Source organism: Theropithecus gelada, chromosome X (genome assembly GCF_003255815.1).
Source record: "Theropithecus gelada isolate Dixy chromosome X, Tgel_1.0, whole genome shotgun sequence".
Lineage (NCBI taxonomy): Eukaryota > Metazoa > Chordata > Mammalia > Primates > Cercopithecidae > Theropithecus > Theropithecus gelada.
Genome location: NC_037689.1, coordinates 136,125,274 through 136,145,760, shown reverse-complemented (window position 1 = coordinate 136,145,760; position 20,487 = coordinate 136,125,274). Strand labels below are relative to the sequence as shown.

Below are 20,487 nucleotides of genomic sequence, written 5' to 3'. Positions count from 1 at the left end.
TACTTGGGAGGCTGAGGCAGGAGAACCCCTTGAACCCGGGAGGTGGAGGTTGCAGCAAGCCGAGATCATGCCATTGTACTCCAGCCTGGGCAACAGAATGAGACTCCGTCTCAAAAAAAAAAAAAGAAAGAAAGAAAAAAAAAAATCTTGAGGTACAAGAATATAATATGCACCCACTTTGGTGTCATTTTATTTTTAATAGGCCTTGCTAGAGCTTTTCAATTCATCTAGGAGGAAAGGACCTTTCTCTTGTGCATGACAGTCGGTTGGATCTCTGTGAAAATTTTTCAGAGCTCCTAAGCTTTGCAAGTGCTTGCAACAGCTATTTAAAAAGACACAACCTACTAAGCTTGTTCTCCGGATAACATGTACTTCAGAACTCATATTCTTGCAGCTGGATTTAGATCCCACTCTGAAGTCAATACAGAGAAGAGGACTGCCACAAATTAGAAAGCTTTATAGTAGCAGAGACTATGTATCCAGTGGGCACAAATGAATTCCAGGACTGGCTAAAAATCTAGAAGGTTTATTTTTAGAAATGATATCTGATATTTGATTCACCTTTCAAAACACATAGATCACAGGAAGGGGGACATCACACACTGGGGCCTGTTGTGGAGTTGGGGGAGGGGGAAGGGATAGCATTAGGAGATATATCTAATGTAAATGACAAGTTAATGGGTGCGGCACACCAACATGGCGCATGTATACATATGTAACAAACCTGCACGTTGTGCACATGTACCCTGGAACTTAAAGTATAATAATAATAAAAAAAACCACAGACTTTAAATCAACAACAACAACAACAACAAAACACATAGATCAACCCTGCCATTAAAAAAACCAATATACTGAATTAATACACATAATAAGCAGGTTAATAGGTTTTTCAGGGGGTTATTCACCTTAGAGGCGTGTTCTTCACCTGAAAAAAAATTCCACAGATTTCTGTTAAACAGTGAGATGCCCTAATAAGTTTTAAAATATACAGCAGTTCACACAGTCTCTCTGGAACATATTTTATGTAAAATGAATTACTCCCTCTGCCACCTAATTGGATTGCCTAAGCAATCTGTATTCTCCTGCAAGGTTAGGGTCAGACTAACACAGTCTTGGGCCAGTCACACAGTCTCAAAGACACATGGCCTATTTCTTTGTCACGAGTCTCAACAAGCTACTTCCATGTCAAAATGTGTTTGCTGACCAGGCTTGCAGGAGAGTGAGGCGTTTGGATCCTGTAATTTTTATATCACGACACAAATAACCCATCTTAGCCTCTGGAAGGGATGTATTGTATTTGTTTGCTCTCATTCTTTAACTTCTAGCTTATTTCAGTGTGTTTTAGAAAACATTGTTTTGGAAGAATTCAGAGCCTGGATAAGCCATGGTATGGCATTGCTTTACAGAAATATATGAAAATCCAGAACAATTCAGTATAGAGGACTAAATGAACTCTAGGGCTGAAATATGGTCATATCTGAGTCCTAGTTCTGTTTTCAACAGGCCATTGGTTGACAGGTTCCTGAATATTTTTCTTAGTTTTGCTTGTGAAGAACTAAGGAGAAAAAGCGACACTCTGCTGACATTTTGTGGGGTCCACATAAGGTAAATTAAAATATCTATGAAATATCTAGGAAGATAGAAATTTTTGGTAAATAATTCAGTGTAACCATATGAGGAAAAATAATCCCAATGTGCATACTCTTAATTCCAATTTGCATTTCTTTACAAACGGTTGCTAATTAACATGTGTATTTTTAAGTCATTTTGTGGCATGGTATTTCATGAAACCCTTTTTCAGCACTGCATTTCTTTAGTGCTATGGCTTGGATTACTGCAGCCATTTCAGCCTATTGCAGACAGAAATGAAAAATGAAAGGAGGCAAAACAGTTCTCTGAGAACCAAGCTTGGAGGAGAGCACTGAACACAAAGTGTAATTCATGCGCAGTCCTAATTTTTGACAGAATTTATATTCTTCCATGTTAATAAAGCACATATAGCCCGGCCTCTTTTTTTGTAAATTGATCCCATAGTGAAAAACAATCTTGAAAAGTGGATTTATTTATTTGGCCCTGGTTTCTGGGCCTATATTATCAGAAGCAATCCCACATTTCATGTTTTTGGAGCTTACAATATTCAGAGCTTCTTTCACCCTAGATCATCTCATTGCATCCTCATACAACAACCAGTAAGATCAGCAGAACTGGTAGATTTTTTTTCACCATTTTACAAAAGTCAGTCTAATAGAATTTAATTGAAACACTTAACTATTTGCAGACAAAAAAGACCAAGAGTATAAGGTTCTTGCCTATGTCTGGATTATTAGGAATTTCTTTATTTTTCCTTAAGTATTGTTTTGCTTTTGTTATTCTCTATTCTCTTCCTCCTTTTCTCTCTCCGTCCCTCACTCTCTCCCCCTCTTCTCCATACCTCTCCTCCTTCCCCTGTCTGTCCTCCTTTCCAGTTTTGAAATTGAATTTACCTCTAGGCCACTTTCCTCCTTTGATCACCTACTTTTTCTACCCTCACAGGCAAGTTTCTGACTTGCCTGTCTCTACTATAAAATAGTCCTCTATTCATTGGAAAATGTAGTGCCACATTTAAACCTTTTTTGGATTTATACAAAGGAGCTTCCAAAGTTTCTTCATATGTTCCATTTTTAATTTATTTATTTCACTAGGTATGTTTTGATAATTTACTGTATGCCAGACCTTATGTTGGGAGCTGCCTTCAAGTATCTAATAGTCCAGTGGATATTTGAGTGAGCAATCCATATTCTGTTTATCGTGAATTCATAATTTTGCTTAGCTACAGTGCACTGGGTGAGTATTGATTCCCTCTTCCTCAGTCTCTCCCTTCCCGTGCTTTGATCTCAGTAATAATGAAGTTCATTCACATCAAATATACCCTGGAAGAGAACATCAAAGCCCTAACTATAATAATTAGTCCTGGATTTTGAAATCACTGGTGGAAGGAAAGGCTGCATAGACAATATAGGTAGTTACATTGTCACCCCCATGGGCGTGATTTATGTTTTAAGATTCTATTGTTTCAAGTTTTTTAACAGAGTTGAAAATCTAATTTTAATCTGCATATTAATTTCATTAGGCTGGGGAATAATTGGTGCACACAAGTCAAACCTGCTTAAATAACCTAACTTTTAATCTGGAAAATTAATTATCATCAGAACATGGCTCAGAATTAGAAGAGTGACCCTTGCTACTGGCAGTATTTGTTCAATTAATTGGAAGGTCGGGCTACTGAAAATGCGACTGGAAGGGAGGAGAAGGAGAGGTGGGAATGTAGAAGGAAGAGGTAGATTAGTTAAAGTAGGTTTCTAAAACCTACTGAAAAGAGGAAACTGTGTTTTCTAGGTTCATTATGAAACATTCTTTAAATGCCCACTCATAATATCTATCAACTGTTTTTCTTTCTGTGTTCTATTGTTCTTGCTTTAAAAAACGTTACATGTGAATGAAACAAAATATATTGAGACACATTAATCTATACCAGGATGTGTGCACTTGGCAACACTGCCATCACAGGCTTTGTTCGCCAGACTGGGGACTTAGTGTTCCCATTTTATGTATGGACAACTTCAGTACACTCTGTTGCTCCCTCTAGATCCAAGGGAATCAGTGCAGCCCATGTAAAAAAAATATGTTTTTGAGAGAAATATGCTAAAGGAAAACATTTACAGTCTGCATGGCAATCCTCAAAGCCTCCCATCCTGCTGAGATGCGAACTCAAATGAAACAGTGCCACCCTATCAGTTGCACTATAGCTGAAAATACAAGAGCAGGGTGAAGAAAAGTATGAAAAACCTGTTATTAAGGCCTGTGTTTGCCAAATTACTTATTTTAATCAAGAAGGCATTTAGTCTTGGTGTGTATCTTTTGGTATTGGAGATGTGTTTAAGACTCTGAAACAGCATCAATGTTATACAGATACTTTAGCCCTCATCATTTTGGTATGGCTACTGAAGATATAGCTGCACACCATCTGCTGACTAACATGGTCCTTACTTGGCTCCATTCAGGGAAGCCATCATTACAGCCCACTCTTCTATTAACCTGGCTCCAAAGAGATACTACTACACTCTGTCCATACTTTGCCCTTGGTGCCAGGGGCAAGCCAGGCCACTGTTGCTTCTTCTGACTGTAACAGAGAATAACAATGTATATTGCTCCCAAGCCTTTGTTCTAGGGAGAAACTGTTTTCTGATACACCCTTGGGTCTTGCGGTTATTTGCATATATTCAACATAACTGTTGCACTAATGCATTCTTCACTTGCCTCTCAAAGTCTGTGTGGAGGTCTTAATATGCCCTGAGAAGGGCAGCTGACCGTTAACATCTGTGATTGTAACAATTCCTCAATATGTTATATGGATGTGATGTTCAGGGTTCAGATGTTTTATTCTTGTCAGTGATATTTCAACCTCCAAAGAATTATTTCCTCCATCATCATGTGAGTACGTTGGTAAAAAGGAATATTAGATTTTGCTCCTGGATCCACCTATTCTCTGAATGTAGATTCCTCATTCCTTACCCAAAATATTATCATTATACTATAATAATACGGATATGATTTTTTTTTTTTTGAGATGGAGTCTTGCTCTGTTGCCCAGGCTGGAGTGCATTGACGCAGTCTCGGCTCACTGCAACCTCCGCCTCCCAGGTTCAACTGATTCTCCTGCCTCAGCCTCCCGAGTAGCTGGGACTACAGGCACGTGCCACCATGCCTGGCTAATTTTTTTTTTTTTTGTATTTTTACTAGAGACAGGGTTTCCCCATGTTAGCCAGGATGCTCTCGATCTCCTGACCTCATGATCCACCCGCCTCAGCCTCCAAAAGTGCTGGGATTACAGGCGTGAGCCACCATGAATTTCTTAAATAAAAGGTTCAGTATTCACTAAGAAACAAACATTGAACTTCAAGGGGAATAGACATGATTATACAGGGGAAAAATTTTAGAGACAGATTGATTATTTCATTAAACAAAAAGTTGTTATTTTCCTGAAAAAAAACATAGATATGCAAAACATATATTTCTTTTAAGAGAAAATCAACACATAAAAGGTTATAAGACTTAAAGCGTCTTTTATTTTGTACTCATGTCAAGTAATTTCTCAGTGACTCTGCAGGGAATGCATGACATCTTTCTAACTCATTCATGCATTAATTACAATAGCAGATATTTATCTAGTGCCTATTAACTGCGGAACACAGTGATTGCTGCCTTTATTTAGTGCCTCCCATGTGTCAAGACCGCTATGGTACCTTCTTCCAGTGCACTAGCGAGCATCTCCAGATCAATCAAAGTAGGTTGGTTCCTTGGCATACATCTACCTAGTCTCCTCTGAACAGGGATTTCGTGGGTTGGGACAAATCCAGTTTCTATTATTCGTATGAATCACTGCAGAGACATAGGGGTGAAACTGTATCCTTTTGGTGGACCTGCCTGTGTTGGGTGGGATGTTCACATTTTTTCCCATTTGATAAAAATCAAGCCTCTTCTGCCTACTCAACACTGGATAAAATGACAGTGTCATACACAGAGAACAGAACACTCCTTTGGTTGCTTCAACATTCTTTTTTTGGCCTCATTTTTCTCCCTCTCTACGGAGTTTTTGAGTCCAAATTTAGTGGTGATGACTAAGAAATTGCCAGGATGTGACAGAGCATTCAGTTCATTGAGTCCTTCCTTGCCATTTTTCGATAGTTGTAACAATTGCCAAGTTTTTTCTCCTGATGTTGTAGGTGCTATGTTATTCTTAACAGATACTAAATTACACTTGCAGAATCTGTCCATGCAGTGACAACGTCATTTTACATACAGCTGATTTCATGATACGGTATTAGGGAAATTCCCTGCAGACTTTTTACTAGTTGATAATTCTGAATCCTAGAATTTCCAATATTTAAATCTGAACATCTGAAATTCAAATTATATAAACAATAATCAAGTGGTCTGCCATGTGCTAACGTGTCATTTTTGTTGGGGGGAAGGTAGATGGGGGGAAAAAGTAAGACAAGTTCCTTACCATCTGGAGCTAATCATACAGTTGTATGAGTCACAGGGCCATGCTCGAGATGTAGATAGAGCTGATGGCAGCACAGATAACAGGTGTAATCAGTTCTGATTGGGAGAGATTATATGTGATTCTGGAAACAGTCATATTTGAGCTAGGCCTTGGAGGATTAGAGGAAAGCCAGTAGGTAGAGAAACAAAGGAATGACATTCTCAGCAAAGGAAATGAATGGCCTCAGTAAAGCACAAAGGCATACTTGGTTGGTTCTGTGGTGAATGACACTGGAAGATGACGCTGGAAGGCATGGTAGTGACTGAACTGTGGAGAATTTTTAAATGTTACATCAAGTTGTTTGTTGTTTTTACTATAGGCAAGGTGAAATCATCCAAATTTCCCAAGGAAGGGAACTTTGCTTTAGGAAAGCAAACCTGCCAGCTGAAGAGAAGAAGCCAGTTAGGAGGTTATGACAGCAGTCCAGTGAAGAGGTAATAAGGCGCAAAGTAGAGCAGTGGCATTGGGAATGGAAGGTGAAGGTCATGGATCATGGACTAGAGAGCACGGGAATGAAATGAAAGGCCCTCTGAAGTGTTAAGTGTGAGCAGCTGCCAGGATGGTGGACTCCAATTACTGAGACAGAGAATACAGAAAAAGTAGAGGAAGTGTGGCTCTGTGCTTCAAATATTATTCTTCCGTTTTCTGTATTGAAAAGCTTGACTAAAATGATACCTCTCTGTGAATCCCTCCCTAGTCCCTCAGTCAGAATTAAGTCTGGCTTTTTCTGTTTTCATATAGCACCTCCTGTAAGCCTCCCTTTCTTTCCTTACGGTAGCACACATTGTATCTATGACATCGGGGTACACGCTGGACACCTACAAATATATGATAAGCTGTCTGAGGCCACATACTACTTACCTATGAATATTTAGCACCAACCAAGTACATAATGGATCCTTAGAAAATGTGTATTAAATGAGTGAATGAATGCTGCTATCTCACAAGACATTAAATGCAGCCCATTTTGGGGACCTGACTTAGAATATGCAATGATCGCATCTCACCATTCTGGAGTCAGCCATACATTGTTTATGTGGCTAATTGGTATCACTTGCCTTGATCATATGCATTTTTCACCAGATTTATTTTCAAATGGTTTGACTCTTTATGAAAGGAAAATCCATTCTCCAATGATGATTTTTTTTCCGTACAGTGATTTAATTCCCAAAGAATTTCAGCAACGTTCTGTGTAGTTGTCCTCATCGCTAAAGGAAATGTGGAGACTTCTAGTCAAATTTCTTGGTACTTTCTTGGCTTTCTCTATGTTGAGAAATCCTACAAAGAGGAGTTTTCACAGCCCATAAATAGAACATTTTGGTTCCTAACATGTGACAGTTGCCTTAGAAGTACATTGCTTCTCGAGTAGGTTGAATTTGTGTGAATCCTCTGAAGATCTATGAGTGTGCCCCTAGGCTGAAATAACCCCCAAAGATACTCCAATTCGTGCATTCTGGGAGCCAGATTGGGAAGCTGAGGGGAGATTAGGCAGATTACTGTGTGCAGCACTGATCGTAGAATCCTAGAAAAAAGGAAAGGAAATTGCTTGAGTGCTTAAATTTCAGAGAAAAGCTGCCTTGCATGAGGACTATATCCCTCTTTGCTGAAGTGACTGAGAGGGCTTCAGATGTTGCTGCTCAGCTAGTGTGTATTGCTTGAAATGGTATCCAATATGAAAATAAAGAAAGGTAAAACCACGGAGACATTGTTTTTCAAAGACTGGTGCCCCAGAAAGCTTGCAATATTTGTTTGTATACATGTTTTTGATGATAGTACCAAGTGTTTTTCCTGATAACATCTCAGCAGTGCCTCTATCACATGTAGCTCAGTTAGCATTTTCCTAATAATCTTCCACTCCAAGTAGGCCCTTTGGTACTCTGTGGATTACTTATAGAATCAAATCGACTATTCATTTCATTTAGCTTAGAAATTATCATTTTTAATGGCTGTTTATTGTACACATAGACACACGTACACTCAAACACACAAAAGGTTGTTTTTTTGTTGTTTTTTTTTTTTCCCTTGAAATGGTCTATTGAGGGCAGGAGCCCTTCTTTTGAAAAATCCAGTCTAAAGTAAAAATGGCCAAATGCATGACCGAAAACCACATTCCTGAGTTCAAAGTCCACTGGGCTGCTCTATCATGTCTGCTAGTAAAATCACTGTAAATTCCTTGCTTTTGTATTGATTTGCATGTAAATGTTACTGTAAGGCAAGGATGGGGTGAGGGGGGAATTTTTCTTTCTGTCTCAAGTCAAGGTTCATTGATCCAAAAAAAAAAAAATCAATTTGGTTTACCTAAAAGTAAAAGGTAGGCTTTCTTTGTAGCATTCTTTTAGAAACATAGGCAGAAAGCATTGTAACACAGGTTTCAGCCTGAGGCAATTGACAACCATAGTGTATCATAACTCAAGAATCCATGAAAATTAAGTACAAGGACCGAATGGTTTTTTTTGTTTTTTTTTTTCATATTGAACCCTGAAGGGAACAAAGCTCCATGTGTCAGTTTTGTGCTTGTCTTTTCAATCCTTGGCTCTTGTAGTTGTCCCATATATTTCACTTATGTGGCTTATTCTGATGTTCCCATTACCTATTACAAAGAGAGCTAATCATTGATCGATAACACTTTCACTTACGGCTTTTTCTAAAGCATCACGTGAAATGTTATATATAGTCTGCTGGTTTCCAATGATGATAGTTTATACTATTAAAATAGAGCACCAGTCATACAAGCTTTTACAAAGTATGTCTTAACCTCCTAAAAGGCGATACCGCATGATTCTACAGGAAATCCATAGCTATAAACACTGAACTTTTGTTTATATACTTTTGTTGCAGGAACTTTTCACACCTGAGTGCAAATTCAAAGAATCAGTGTTTGAAAATTATTATGTGACATATTCATCAATGATATACCGTCAGCAGCAGTCAGGCCGAGGGTGGTATCTGGGTCTGAACAAAGAAGGCGAGATCATGAAAGGCAACCATGTGAAGAAGAACAAACCTGCAGCTCATTTTCTACCCAAACCGCTAAAAGGTACATTTGATATTTTGGGAACTATGGATCATGCTACTAAATAATATTGATTTATTACATTTCATTTGTTTTGGGGGTACAGGTGGTTTTTGGTTACATAGACAAGCTATTTAGTGATGATTTCTGAAATGTTGGTGCACTCATCACCCAAGCAGTATACACTATACCCGATATGTATGGTTTTAGCCCTCACCCCGCTCCCAACCTTCCCCCGACCCCAGTTCCCAAAGTCCATTATATCATGCTTATGCTTTGTGTCCTCATAGCCTAGCTCCCACTTAAGTGAGAACATACAATATTTGGCTTTCCATTCCTGAGTTACTTCACTTCGCATAATGGCCTCCAGCTCCATCCAAGTTGCTGCAAAAGACATCGTATCGTTCTTTTATATGGCTGAGTAGTATTCCATGGTGTATATATACCACTTTTTTTTATCCACTCATTGATTGATGGGCACTTTATTGGTTCCATATCTTTGCAACTGTGAGTTGTGCTGCTATAAACATACCTGTGCAGGCGTCTTTTTCATATGGTGACTTATTTTCCTTTCAGTAGCTACCCAGGAGTGACATTGCTGGATCCAATGCTACTTTTAGTTCTTTAAGGATTCTCCATAGTGTTTTCCATAGTGGTTGTACTAATGTACATTCTCACCAGCAGTGTAAAAGTGTTCCCTTTTCACCACATCCATGCCAACATCTGTTGTTTTTTGACATTTTAATTATGGCCGTTCTTGCAGCATTTAGGTGGTATCTCATTGTGGTTTAAATTTGCATTTCCCTGATGATTAGTGATGTTGAACATTTAGAAATAGTAATTTAAAATACTTTTGAAAATGAAACAGTCGTTCCACATTAAGACATTTATTTTAAAACCTTACATTCTGTAACACTCAAAAGTATTTGCTCTCCTGATTTTAATTTTTCCATAATGCATGTACATATAGTGACACTTTACTTATGTAGAAGTAACTTACATGCTAACTCAGGACAGCCAAGACCCCCAAATTATGCTACAGTGTTGCCTGGGCAGAAACATAGGTGTTAAAAATGTGTGTACACAGCCGGGTGTGGTGGCTCACACCTGTAATCCCAGCACTTTGGGAGGCTGAGGCAGGCAGATCAGGAGGTCAGGAGATCGAGACCATCCTGGCTAACACGGGGAAACCCCGTCTCTAATAAAAATACAAAAAAATTAGCCAGGTGTGGTGGTGGGCACCTGTAGTCCCAGCTACTCAGGAGGCTGAGGCAGAAGAATGGTGTGAACCCTGGAGGCAGAGCTTGCAGTGAACCGAGATCACGCCACTGCACTCCAGCCTGGGTAACAGAGCGAGACTCCGTCTCAAAAAAAAAATGTGTGTACACTTAACACCAGAAAGTTCCTTGGGTCCTCTCTAAGGGCCCAACATATTATTTCAGCAAATTTTGCTTACAGTTTTCCCATCATTATTAGCAAATTAGAAAGGGTGAGGGATAAGAATAGGCTATGGAAGATAGGAATATAAGAAATAGTGAGATATGGTAGAGAAGAGACAGAAAATGCAGGCAAAGCAGAGGAAGGCTTCAAAGAGATTACTAGCCTGGGGTTAGAGTAGGGGTTTAGAGTAGAGGCAGACACTGCGCAATTCAAACAAGCATAGCACCGTGTTTTACAGCACGTTTTTTGGAGCCAGACTGCCTAGATTCAAGGCCCAACTTCACTTTTTACTAACTGGATGGTCTTGAACAGTTTATTTACCTGTGTATGCCTCAAGTTCATCTGTGTAATATGGATAAGAGTACTCGTAAGATTCTCATAGGGACTAAATGGGATAATGCATGCAAAGCACTTAGAGTAGTATCTAGTGTTATAAGTGTTCCATAACTCTAAGCTATTATGTTTATTTATAGCACAACAATAATAAATTTTACCATTTAATAGACCAAGAATTATCCAATACTTAGGCTCTTAAAGTGTTTCATTTTAAAGTATGATAGAAATCAGTGTTTTAAAATATTTTCCATTTTAATATTTGCCTTGCACAGTATGCTGTAGATCATATTTAAACTTCTAAGAGGTTTATTAAATGCATTTTTTATTAATCCTCTCTTACATAACCATATGTCATTGAAGTTGGGCATTAAAATTCTTTACACACTACTACACCAAGGCTAGATTTCTGCTTAATCTGATCCTGTCCACTCTCTACTGAGTCCTTGAAAGCAGTATTTTTCATGTCTGGCTTAAGGCACAGAAGCCTAGTAACCAAAAGAAAAGTTGAGGACCAGTGCGGTGTGCCCATTTTTTTAATGTATTTTTTTTTCTCTTTTTCCTTTTCTGAATTTAATTTATAATTGACATAAAAATTGTATATATTTATCATGAACAAGATATTTTAAAATATGTATACATTGTGGCATAGCTAAATCAAGCTAATTAACATATGCATTACCTCACATACTTGTCATTTAGGTGTGTAGAACAGAACACCTACCAGCTATTCTTAGAAATTTTCACAATTGGTATGCCCATTTGAAGGCCTTTTACACGATCTTTGTGTGCTTTTCAGTGGCCATGTACAAGGAGCCATCACTGCACGACCTCACGGAGTTCTCCCGATCTGGAAGCGGGACCCCAACCAAGAGCAGAAGTGTCTCTGGCGTGCTGAACGGAGGCAAATCCATGAGCCACAATGAATCAACGTAGCCAGTGAGGGCAAAAGAAGGGCTCTGTAACAGAACCTTACCTCCAGGTGCTGTTGAATTCTTCTAGCAGTCCTTCACCCAAAAGTTCAAATTTGTCAGTGACATTTACCAAACAAACAGGCAGAGTTCACTATTCTATCTGCCATTAGACCTTCTTATCATCCATACTAAAGCCCCATTATTTAGATTGAGCTTGTGCAAAAGAATGCCAAGCATTTCAGTGAACTAAATCTGGGAGAAGGACTGCCAAATTTTCTCATGATCTCACCTGTACTTTGGGGATGATAATCCAAAAAGATTTCACAGCACTAATGCTGATCAAAATTTGCTCTCCCACCAAGAAAATTTCAAAGACCACAATTGTTCTTCAAAAACAAACAAAACAAAACATGACAAAATTAACTGCTTAAATGTTTTGTCGGGGCAAACAAAATTATGTGAATTGTGTTGTTTTCTTGGCTTGATGTTTTCTCTCTACGCTTGATTCACATGTACTCTTTTCTTTGGCATAGTGCAACTTTATGATTTCTGAAATTCAATGGTTCTATTGACTTTTTGCGTCACTTAATCCAAATCAACCAAATTCAGGGTTGAATCTGAATTGGCTTCTCAGGCTCAAGGTAACAGTGTTCTTGTGATTTTACCAATTTTTTTTTCTTTTCTTTTCTTTTTTGTAGTATTCTGGTCAAGTTATTGTGCTGTACTTTGTGCGTAGAAATTGAGTTGTGTTGTCAACCCCAGTCAGTAAAGATATCTTCAAAAAATTATCCTCAAGTGTAGCTTTCTCTTAATTCCATTTGTGTATCATGTGAAACTATTGTTGTGGCTTCTTGTGTAAAGACAGGAACTGTGGAACTGTGATGTTGTCTTTTGTGTTGTTAACACAAGAAATGTCTTACCTGTATATGTATGAGTCCTCCTGTCATTGTATTTGGCATATGAATATTGTGTCCAAGGAATTGTTAAGACTGGTTTTCCCTCAACAACATATATTATACTTGCTACTGGAAAAGTGTTTAAGACTTAGCTAGGTTTCCATTTAGATCTTCATATCTGTTGCATGGAAGAAAGTTGGGTTCTTGGCATAGAGTTGCATGATATGTAAGATTTGTGCATTAATAATTGTTAAAAATCTGTGTTCCAAAAGTGGACATAGCATGTACAGGCAGTTTTCTGTCCTGTGCACAAAAAGTTTAAAAAAGTTGTTTAATATTTGTTGTTGTATACCCAAATACGCACCGAATAAACTCTTTATATTCATTCAAAGAATCATCTTCCAACATGTATTTATTGAGTGTCCATTATGTGCCAGTAACTGAAGTAGCATCTGGAGGTAAACATTGTATAATGTAGCTAAGGTCACTGTCCTCAGATAATCTACAGTCTAGAGATTCATATTAACATGAACACCTTAAAATGTGTTTATTTCACTAGTTACTGTACCTGGACTTCAGATTGGTACAGAGGAAATCACGTTCCCATTCAGTGGTCAAATTATACAAATGAGACCTTTGTGCTAGTATTTTCTCTGCCACTCACAGTGTCATTTCCCGTCTCTGTTGCTTATTTCTCTCCTCTCTAGAGGGAATATACAGGACTAAATATCTAGTATCCTTTCTACCTTTGAGAACTGAAGGAAAATGTAAAATTTTTTTTAATGTTGATGACTTTTCTCTAGCTCCCCAAAGCTGCATTGTCTGGCAATGAACACTTTGAAAACAGTCAATGCAGATGGTCCCTGACTTACAATAGTTCAACTTACATTTTTGGGGGCTTTACAGTGGTACAGAAGCAATAGGCATTTAGTAGAACTCATACTTTAAGCACCCATACAACCATTTTGCTTTTTATTTCCAGTACAATATTCAATAAATGACAGGAGATATTCAGCACTTTATTACAAAATGTGCTTTGCAGTACACGATTTTGTCCAACTGTAAGCTAATATAAGCGTTCTAAGCACATTTAAAGTAGGCTAGGCTAAGCTATGATGTTTGCTAGGTTAGGTGTATTAAATGCATTTTCAACTTAAGATGGGTTTATTGGTATGTGAGCCCATCGTAAGTAAAGGAACATCTGTATATGGAGGGAAGAATTGTGAAATACATAAAATGTAACTGACTAGTGTTTTTCAGAGCACCTGCAAATAAAATTACTGGGGCTCCAAACAGCCTGCTTTTGCAAGGAGGGGAGACTCCTCTTTTCTATGATGTTTGGACTAGATTCAGCATGAGCTCCTACCCCTGCCCACCCCAGCCCAGTCTAGTCACCTTGTGATTTCATCGTAAGTCCTCCTCATCCTGCTTCATCCTGCCTGAGCTCTAAAGCACACCTACATGAGGTAAGCCCACCTGCCATTTTTAAATGCAGGAGCCTTTGTACCATGTTTTAAAAATCAGGAGACTCTCGCTCAACCACCTCTCCCTGTTAACTCTTACTAATTTTTAATCGGTAGGGAAAATTGTGCATCGTCTCCCTCTTTCTCTAAGAACTTTAACGTTTGGTCATTGACCACTTCGGTTGCTGGTCTTCCTTTTTTTTATTGTTCAGAAATAGTGTGGCTCTGCTGGTAATAAGCAAATGAACACTATGGGGGGTCTCAGGGATGCCCGCATTAATAGGATAGAGTCAAAATGCCCAGGAAGAATCGTTTACCGCCAGCATTCTTTTTGAGCTGCCTTAAAGTTGTTTGAAACAGACGGTGGTGTTAAAATAAATGAATAAGTAAATAAATAGTCCTCAAATAAACCTTCCGACAAGTGATGATATCAATACTTTCACACATCTTCATTACACACACACACATACGCACACACCCTTTCCCACCCCGCCCCCTCACGCACATCTTTTAGTAGCATTCCTCCTGGCAGAAAATATTAGTCTTGCCGCCTAACTGATGAAAGCAAAAAAAAAAAAAAAAAAAGACTCTTTAGTCAAATAGTTGTGGGAAACACTTCAAATACTATTGGGTCTCAGATAGTAGCTCACATCAGAATCACCTGGAAGGCTTATAAGACTCAGATCACCGGACTTCACCTTCAGGGTTTCTGACTGAGTGAGTCTTGTGTGGGCCCAAAACTTGCCTTTTCTTTTTTTTTTTTTTTTTAATTATTATTATTATTATTATACTTTAAGTTCTAGGGTACATGTGCATAACGTGCAGGTTTGTTACCTATGTATACTTGTGCCATGTTGCTGTGCTGCACCCATCAACTCGTCAGCACCCATCAACTCGTCATTTACATCAGGTATCACTCCCAATGCAATCCCTCCCCCCTCCCCCCTCCCCCCTCCCCATAATAGGCCCCGGTGTGTGATGTTCCCCTTCCCGAGTCCAAGTGATCTCATTGTTCAGTTCCCACCTATGAGTGAGAACATGCGGTGTTTGCTTTTCTGTTCTTGTGATAGTTTGCTAAGAATGATGGTTTCCAGCTGCATCCATGTCCCTACAAAGGACACGAACTCATCCTTTTTGATGGCTGCATAGTATTCCATGGTGTATATGTGCCACATTTTCTTAATCCAGTCTGTCACTGATGGACATTTGGGTTGACTCCAAGTCTTTGCTATTGTGAATAGCGCCGCAATAAACATACGTGTGCATGTGTCTTTATAGCAGCATGATTTATAATCCTTTGGGTATATACCCAGTAATGGGATGGCTGGGTCATTCTGGCAAGTATCCGGGTGATACTGAGGCTGCTGGTCCTCGGGACTTTGAGAACCACTGCTATTAGTTCGTTCTCATGCTGCTATAAAGATAATACCTGAGACCGGGTAATTTATAAAGGAAAGAGGTTTAATTGACTCACAGTTCTGCATCGCTGGGAAGGCCTCAGGAAACATACAGTCATGGCAGAAGATGAAGGGGAAGCATGAAGGATCTTTTTCACATGGCAGCAGGAGAGAGAATGGGAAAGCGCCACTTATCAAACAATCACATTCCGTGAGAACTCCCTCACTATCATGAGACAGCATGGTGAAACTGCCCCGAGGATCCAGTCACCTCCCACCAGCTCCCTCCCTCAACACATTGGGATTACAGTTCTAATGAGGTTTAGGTGGGGACACAGAGCCAAACCATATCACACTGGCATACACTATTCCTTTCTTCGGGATTAGTGTGAGTCAGCAGATTAATTTCTGAAAAGTCTTGTGTTAAAGAAATCTGTTTGACTTTTACAAATGCTGAGACAAACTTATTTGGCCACAAAGCCACATTTTCATGGAGCGTCTATTAACATAGCAGTAGAGGAGTAGGCCTCAAGCTTTTTATGGGTACCTGAATCATCTGTGATGTTTTGTATGCTGCTTTTGTTTTAGGCTTGGCCTGGGAATCTTCTGAATCTGATACCTACTGTTCTATACCACAGCATTTAATGTCGGTGTTCTATGGCATAACACTTAATGTCAGTTTTCCACCCCATCTGTGAATGTATATTCAATCATTACACTGTATTTAGGCTGAGGTTGAATATGGAAAAGAAAACAACACTTTCTTCAGGCTTTTTGCAAGTTTTTCAAAGCAAAACAGGCTTCAATTCCCCCTCCCAAGAGTTTGTTTGTACCCAAAGAGAACACATGCTCATTGCCATGGAATCTTTAAAGGACTGAGAGGGAAGTGATTTGTGGCACTCCTCCCCTCCCTGACCAGTACATTTGTTCCAGTTTTAAGCCAGTCAAGCTCACTGAAGAGTTTTTCAAAGACCTCAGCTACATGGATTTAACTTTTCCAAGCATCTGTTGTCCAAATGAACGTATGAGGGAAAATGAATATCTCTTCATCTGCATCAACTGACCATAAATCTATTCTGTGGATAAGGGGTGGTGGGATCAGAACTGATAACCATTTTCAACAAATTTCATACGAATGTGTCTTAGAAGCCTCATTTAGATGAGATACCATTCATGGGTAAAATTGAAATGTGCCTTCACTGGCAGAGTCTTTAAACAACAATCTCTTCAAGACAATCTACACTTTTTTCTATTGTTTCTGAAAATCCTTTCAACCTCTATTCAAAGCCCTTTTTGCGCTTTAGAAATTGATTACAGTGGGACTCTAATTGCCAGTACAAAAATCTGTACGGGGATATGGCAGTGGTATAATAGATGACCATTTCCAATTATAAAACAATTAGCAAAGTATAGCTAGGTCAGGCCACTAGTACCCTTCAAATTCTTACCCATATTTACAAAGACAACTTTTCGTAAGTTTTATTGCTCTGTCCACAAAGATGTGGTCTCATGGTTTCACACGATTGAGAATGCTATAAGTAGTAGTATACTCAAAAGAACATGTCTCTAATTCTGGAATGCTCTTTATCTCCAAGAAACAGAGAGAGAGAGAATGAAAAAAAATCCCAGCTTGGAGGAATTTTGGAAGTTACTCTTTCGTGAACCATCACATATTCTGGGCCTTTTTAATCTTTAAACACTGTGTTACTATTAGAGGTTGGTTTGAATTTGTTGCATAGAGAACGATAATCTCTCAAATCAATGAACCCTTTTGCTAATATCACATGCATGAGTGCAAGTATCTTATATTTCTCATCACATTTACCGTAATAAAGAATGCAGACAAGTATAATATATGACATCATTTTGGGGATTTTCCAATTGCTATGTGGGCATACTGGAAGAAGTGTGTAACAGTTGCAATTCTGTCACAATGCAGGAAGTCTTTCTAGAACACACAATGTGGATGATTTTCAGTTTTAGAATTGTAAACTAATTAACCAAATGTCAATTTAGTTTCTCATTTTCTATTAGTTTTTGTTACAAACACTGCCTCTCTATTTCTGTTTTGTACAAACACTTCACACACACACACACACACACACACACACACATACATACACACACACAGGCACACACATAGATGTACCTCTAAAAGAACTCAGAGAGGCTGTCTTCCTCTGGGAGGATGATCATATGTCTATTCAGTTGGGAGAATGGAGCAGTCAAGTTCAAAAATCCATGGCTCTCTGGCTTCAGAAGCTATCCTTTCAGCCATGACACTTGCGTACACTAAATAGTATTGCCCAGGTTTGCCCTGCAACATGTTGGCATATCTGCATATTTTGTACTGTAATAATGTGTATGCTCTTAATAATTTGTTTTCAATGCTGTGTAAAGGTAGTAATTAGAGTAAGAGAAATGTATGGGACGATGATTGAGTAAAAATTCAGCTCCTTTGGGTCAATCACTCAGCTTGTTGGCACAGTAGATATTTAATACCTTAAATACTGTCAGTGCTGCACAGCACATTACTGAGGCCTAGATAAAGCATTCACACAAAGATAAATTGATTGAAACTGCATCAATTTTGTAGAACAAGATATTCTGGGGTTTAGTAACAGAGAATTTTTCTTTCCTTACTGGGATTAATACAGTGGAACTCCAATTGAAAGTATTCAGTTTTATGTTCTTCACATATGGAAACCACTCTGTCACTAATACCCTGGGACAAACTGGATGATTACAATCCAAGTGTTATTTTCTTCTTCAAAACTTTCAAAACCAGAATGAATTAGTTCTCCAAGTCTGGCTATACTATAGTTTTCTTCTTAATGTAAAACAGCTGAATAAAACAGCTTGAAAAATGTTTGACTTTCATGAGTCTTAAGGACGTTTCAAAATACACCACCAATATATTTACCAACATATTTAGTGCCAGATATACACAAAACAAACACTATCCTATTGTTTGTGTGTGCATGTGTGTGTGTGTGTGTGTAGCAGGACACTAAATAATGAAGTCATGTTGCTATTCTTAGGGAAGTTTCGGTAAAGAGAGCTTCAAAGTTCCTTGGAGTCACCTGCAAGGCTAACTGTACTAAAGCCGAATTTGCATGATCTTCTTTCTACAAACTCAGTGTAGAGTGGTAGACAGACATGCAAGCATCACACTTAGATTATAATAAATGCGGTAATATAAAAAACAAAATGGAGGAAAAGTTTTTGTTAGGGAAATTTAAACATTTTCAAGGAAGAGTTAATTTTTCAGTGGAGTCTTAAAAGATGAGTAGGAATTCAACAGCCAGAAAGGAAGTGTAGACGTTCAATGTCAAATAAAACAAAACAGAACAGCATAGTATAAGTGAAGGCATAGAGCTTCACATGAAAGGCACATGAAATAGCACTGGGTATCTCAAAAATACGAATTAGCCTCGTGTTGCTGGACAATGAGGGACAGAGCCCCTGGTATGCAAGTGATGTCTGGGAAAGGAACAATCTTTCTATAATGCCTCATTCCATCATACCTCATTACCAGAAAGAGATTATGAGCCACTTGGGTCTGTATTATTTGAGCATCTCTGTAATGGAGTTGCTCTATATGTTTTGTAGAAACCTAATGAGTAAATTATTCTCATCAGTAGATAAAATGAAAGAAAATGGACTATGAGCAAAGTGTGATTCACAACCTTGCCTATTAGGCTATAGAAGATTGCCCAACTAATTCCTCCTTTTCTTCTATTGAACAATCTGTATTTTGCATGCTCAAAAAGGAATTCCTCAGGTTATAAGGGTAGTTTGACCAGTACAATCATATAAAAAAAAATCAGCAAAATTATGTTCTAACAACATCTTCCCATCTAACGTGCACATTTTATTTTTTTAAGGTAACATAATTACTATGAACAACCTAAATGGTACATAAAGGTGAAAAATTAAAATAATTCTTTTTCACAACTCCACGTTACCTCAACCCCTAGACCCTGGTAACCACCATTCAACTCTCTGTTTCCGTTAGTTCAGCTTTTTAAGATTCAATGATGTCGTGTATTTTTTCTTTTTGCATCTGGCTTTTTCACTTAGTTTGCTTATTTCAAAATGCTCTGAAGTTTCATCCATGTTTATGTAAATGGAAAGAGTTCCCTCTTTATATGGCTAAGATATATATATATATATATATATATATATATATATATATATGTAAAGTCTTCTTTCTTCATTCATCTGTCCATGGGCACTTAGGTTGTTCCATAACTTATCTATTGTGAATAATGGTGCAATGAGAGTGCATACTGATTTCATTTCCTTTGGATATATAACCAGAAGTGGGAATGCTGGATCATATAGTAGTTCTGTTTCTACTTTTATGAGGATCTCCATACTGTTTTACATAATGGCTATACTAATTTACATTCCCATAAACAGTGTACAAGAATACCTCCTTACCAACACTTATTATCTTTTAACCTTTGGATAATATTATTCCTATTAATAACATGTGTGAGGTGATATTACATTGTGGTTTTGACTTGCATTTCCCTTATGATTAATGATGTTAAGTACCTTTTCAGATATATGTTGGCCATTTCTATGTCTTCCTTGGAGAGATGTCTATTCAGCTCCTTGGTCCATTTTTCAAAATACGGTTATTTGTATTTTTGCTATTGAGTTGTATGAGTTCCTTATATATTTTGGATATTAACCCCTTATGAGAAATATGGTTTGCAACTATTTTCTCCTATTCCGCAGGTTGCCTTTTCATTTTGTCGATTGCTTCCTTTGCTGGGCAGATACTTTTTAAAATTTTATTTAGTTTTTGAAACAGGGTCTCACTCTGTCACCCAGGCTGGAGTGCAATGGCATGATCATGGCTCACCACAGCCTTGACCTCCGCAGGATCAGGTGATCCTCCCACCTCAGTTTTTGTATTTTTAGTAGAGATG

At 38.3% G+C, this 20,487-nt stretch overlaps 1 protein-coding gene across 7 annotated transcripts in view; it reads left to right on the top strand.

Annotated features, from left to right (window-relative positions):
* FGF13 (fibroblast growth factor 13) overlaps nt 1-13,078 on the top strand; it is a 577,259-nt gene extending 564,181 nt beyond the window's left edge. For all 7 annotated transcript variants that reach the window (XM_025373334.1, XM_025373329.1, XM_025373333.1 and 4 more), the window contains 2 exons: nt 8,927-9,125; nt 11,674-13,078. In XM_025373334.1, coding sequence (XP_025229119.1) covers nt 8,927-9,125; nt 11,674-11,810 — 336 coding nt within the window. In that variant the 3' untranslated portion in view covers nt 11,811-13,078. The remainder of the gene's footprint in view (nt 1-8,926; nt 9,126-11,673) is intronic.
* Nucleotides 13,079-20,487: the final 7,409 nt, after the last annotated feature.